Here is a 3545-nt window from a genome sequence, read left to right on the forward strand (position 1 = left end):
GCCGAGAAAGCAAGACAGGGAAGGCACACGGGGGAGAGGAGGAGGAGAGACTGAGTGGCGACACAAAAAAAGTAGGGTAAGACACATGAGAGAGAAGGGAGAAGACGATGGCGATCAAGAGAAGTAAATAAGATTGTGAAAGACAGAAGATTGGCTGGAAACGCGTGACGGAAGACAGGAACCTGTGGAGAAAAAAGGGAAAGATAGAGAAAGGAGGAATTTTAGAAGTTAATGAAGAAGAGGAAGAGAATGGGAAGACAAAGGTAATGGGGGACGCACTAAACTACGTCAAGTCACGAGGAGAGTGGCTCTTTCCTCACGCCTACGAGAGGGAAAGGTAGAGCGTGTAGAGTAGCAGTGGCAGGCAGGTATACAGGTGTGCTGGTAGGTATGTGAAGGTGTGTTGGTGTGTGAATGTGTTGGTAGGTGTATTAAGAGCTGGCGTGTGATGAAGGTGTGTGTTGTGGTGCGTGTTGACAGGTGTGACAGGAATAGTTGTGTGTTGTTGAAAGGTCTGCCAGTAACAGGTGTGTGGTGGAGGTGCGTTGACAGGCGTATGATAAAGGACAGGTTTTTGTGGCTATGTAGTGATGGCCAGGCATGTGATCTAGACAGGTGTGTGATCTAGACATGTATTTATATAGGGCAGGTGTGTTGATGACCTACACTCGTAAATATAAAACTGTATGTATAAATATTTTCCAAGAGAGAGAGAGAGAGAGAGAGAGAGAGAGAGAGAGAGAGAGAGGAGGGAGGTGGCTAGGGAGGGGTAAGGATTGAGATACCTTGAAGTGAGGGCGGTTGGACTTAGTTAGGAGTGGGCGGGACGCAAAGCATTGTGGGAGGTCGTTGGGTCGAGGTTATGGTATTGGTGGTGGTGGTGGTGGTGGTATTGGTGGTGGTAGTGGTGGTGGTGGTGGTGGTGATGGTGGTAGTGAAGCCTTGTATCCTAATATGAGAATTTTTTTCCTCCTCTCTCTCTCTCTCTCTCTCTCTCTCTCTCTCTCTCTCTCTCTCTCTCTCTCTCTCTCTCTCTCTCTCTCTCTCTCTCTCTCTCTCTCTCTCTCTCTCTCTCTCTCTCTCTCTCTCTCTCTCTCTCAATTTTTTTCCCCTGCACCAATTCTTTTATTTTTTCCTTGAACTCATTCATTTCCTCCCAATTACTTCTTTTATCATCATCTCTTCTTCACCCGCTTTCGTTTCTTCACTCACATGTTGTTCTCTCTTGTTCCTCGACCTTTTCTCCCTCACTTGTCAATTCCTCTTCCTTCTCGACCTTTTCTGCTTGTCTTCCTTTCTGCTTCCGTCAGTTGGCTGCAATTTGAGACGCTCTAAAATCATGTTCCGAGGTGAAGTGGTTGAAAAAAAATCACCTTCTCATTCCATCTTATTATTCTGCACGTAAGTTGCGCTTAACACTAATTCTTGGCCAAGTAAGCGTAATAATAGGGTAACGGGGAACTATAGGGAGACTCAGGAGGGAAGGTTATGAAACACTGAGAGACATGCATAGAAGAGGTGAGGAGAGTGGCAGGGGAGAATAAATAGAGGAAAGTGACGGGAAGGGAGTGGAGTGGGGTCTGTGGTGGAGTCTTGTGGTGGAGGAGGGCCTGGTGGGACGGGGGAGGCTTAAGGGTAGCCGTAGGTCCTGCTGGGGGCGGGGCGAGATGCGGAACCAGCACCCGAGGAGCCGCTAAAGCCTGAGCCAGAGCCAGCCCCGCCGAAGCCTCCGGATTGGGCGCCGCCGAAGCCTCCTGAAGACCCTCCAAACCCTGAGGAGTGGGAGCCGCCGGCGCCTCCGAAGCTGCCGCCCTGGCCTGCGCTGCCGCTGGAGTAGGAGCCTCCGAAGCCGCCGGAACCTCCCTGACTGCCACCAGCAGCCCCACCGAAGCCACCACCGGAGGATCCTCCCTGTTGGCCGCCGTACGAGATTCCTTGCGCCTCCTGTTGGCGGGCGAATTCGATCTGTTCGATGGCATGGGCGGGCAGCGGGTGGGGCGTGGGCAGGAGGTCAGACTCGACGCGGTAACCGTTCTCGTCAGCCACGAAGTTGAACACGCCGGGGGTGCCGTCAGGGAAGGTGAAGCTGAAACAGAGAGTTGCGTTAGTGTGAAGGTGGCGGGGATGGGGGTGGTGTGGTCAGGAGCAGGAGGCACCTGTGACAACAATACTCACGACCAGCCGCCCTGGGACGCCACGGCGCCCTGGGGACCCTGCGGGTATCCTTGCTCCTGGCGGGAGATGCCGTTGCCGGTCTCGAAGTTGAAGCTGTAGGTGCCGTCAGCGTGGGGCCCGTCCCGCTCGTCCACCAGGATGGGGATCACGGGGCCTGAGGGCTGTCCGTAGGATCCTGCACCAGAACCTCCTGAGCCTCCTGCAAAGCCTCTTCCAGCAGCTGATCCAAAGCTGCTGCCGGTGGTGCCTCTGAAGCCTCCTCCAGCAGCTCCTCCATAACTTCCTCCGGCTGCGGCTCCCCCGAACCCTCCGCCCTGTGCACCACCATGACCTGCGGAGCCTCCGAAGCCGCCGCCCTGAGCCCCGCCGTGAGACGCGACACCACCGAAACCTCTGCCGCCGCCGCTGCCGCCGCCCTGAGCCCCGCCGTGAGACGCGGCACCACCGAAACCTCTGCCGCCGCCGCTGCCGCCGCCCTGAGCCCCGCCGTGAGACGCGGCACCACCGAAACCTCTGCCGCCGCCGCTGCCGCTGCCCTGAGCCCCGCCGTAGCTTCCTCCACTAGCGGCTCCTGTGAACCCTCCTCCCTGAGCCCCGCCGTGACCTCCAGAGCCGCCGAAACCACCACCCAGAGCCCCGCCATGCCCACCCTGACCGCCTGAGTGTCCCCCGGAGCCGCCGCCGAAGGAACCTCCCGCCTGGCCCCTGTTTGGTGTCCCATAGGAGGTGGAGGGCAGCCTGGACGCCGCCGCCACCGCCACCACCGCCGCGGAGAGAAGAAGTTTCTGTGGGTGGAGGAGGAAGAGGAGGAAGTTTTAGTGGATGGGAGAGAAATCCAGTCCGGTCTGGTCTCCGTCAGTGCGTGTTTGTCTGGTGAAGTGACGCGGAGGAATGGAAAGGCGCCGCTAGATTCCGTAACGTAGCATTCTCTCTCTCTCTCTCTCTCTCTCTCTCTCTCTCTCTCTCTCTCCCAGGTCATGTTGTCGGAAGCACAGGCCAGTGTCGTCTGTTGTTTCACCCTCAGCCACCATCTATATATACTCCACACGCCAGGACGCCTCTTCCTCCCCCTTCATTGCCTTCCTTTCACCCCCCTCGCACCCCTCACCTCACCCCGCCCCTCACACCCCTACCCTCAATCCCCTGTGTCATGCTGAGGGGAGGGTGGGGGTGAAGAGGGTTTGGAAAGTAGGGCAAGGACGAAGAAGAGGAAAGATTTTGAGGAAAGAGTTAAAATGGTGATAGAGTTTAGGGTGTAGTAGTAGTAGTAGTAGTAGTAGTAGTAGTAGTAGTAGTAGTAGTATGTTTTCGTGTATATTCTTTCTCTTCTTCATTCCTTTTTCTTCATCTTGTTTCTTTCTCTCGCGTTT

General features: G+C 55.8%; 1 protein-coding gene across 1 annotated transcript in view; it reads right to left on the reverse strand.

Annotated features, from left to right (window-relative positions):
• Positions 1–1374: 1374 nt before the first annotated feature.
• LOC123510347 (glycine-rich cell wall structural protein-like) overlaps positions 1375–3545 on the reverse strand; it is a 15970-nt gene continuing 13799 nt past the window's right edge. The window contains exons 5-8 of the mRNA XM_045265422.1: positions 3289–3328; positions 3146–3181; positions 2176–2960; positions 1375–2086 (exon numbers count right to left, since the gene is read on the reverse strand). Coding sequence (XP_045121357.1) covers positions 1630–2086; positions 2176–2960; positions 3146–3181; positions 3289–3328 — 1318 coding nt within the window. The 3' untranslated portion in view covers positions 1375–1629. The remainder of the gene's footprint in view (positions 2087–2175; positions 2961–3145; positions 3182–3288; positions 3329–3545) is intronic.

The sequence above is a fragment of the Portunus trituberculatus genome, chromosome 28, assembly GCF_017591435.1.
Source record: "Portunus trituberculatus isolate SZX2019 chromosome 28, ASM1759143v1, whole genome shotgun sequence".
Lineage (NCBI taxonomy): Eukaryota > Metazoa > Arthropoda > Malacostraca > Decapoda > Portunidae > Portunus > Portunus trituberculatus.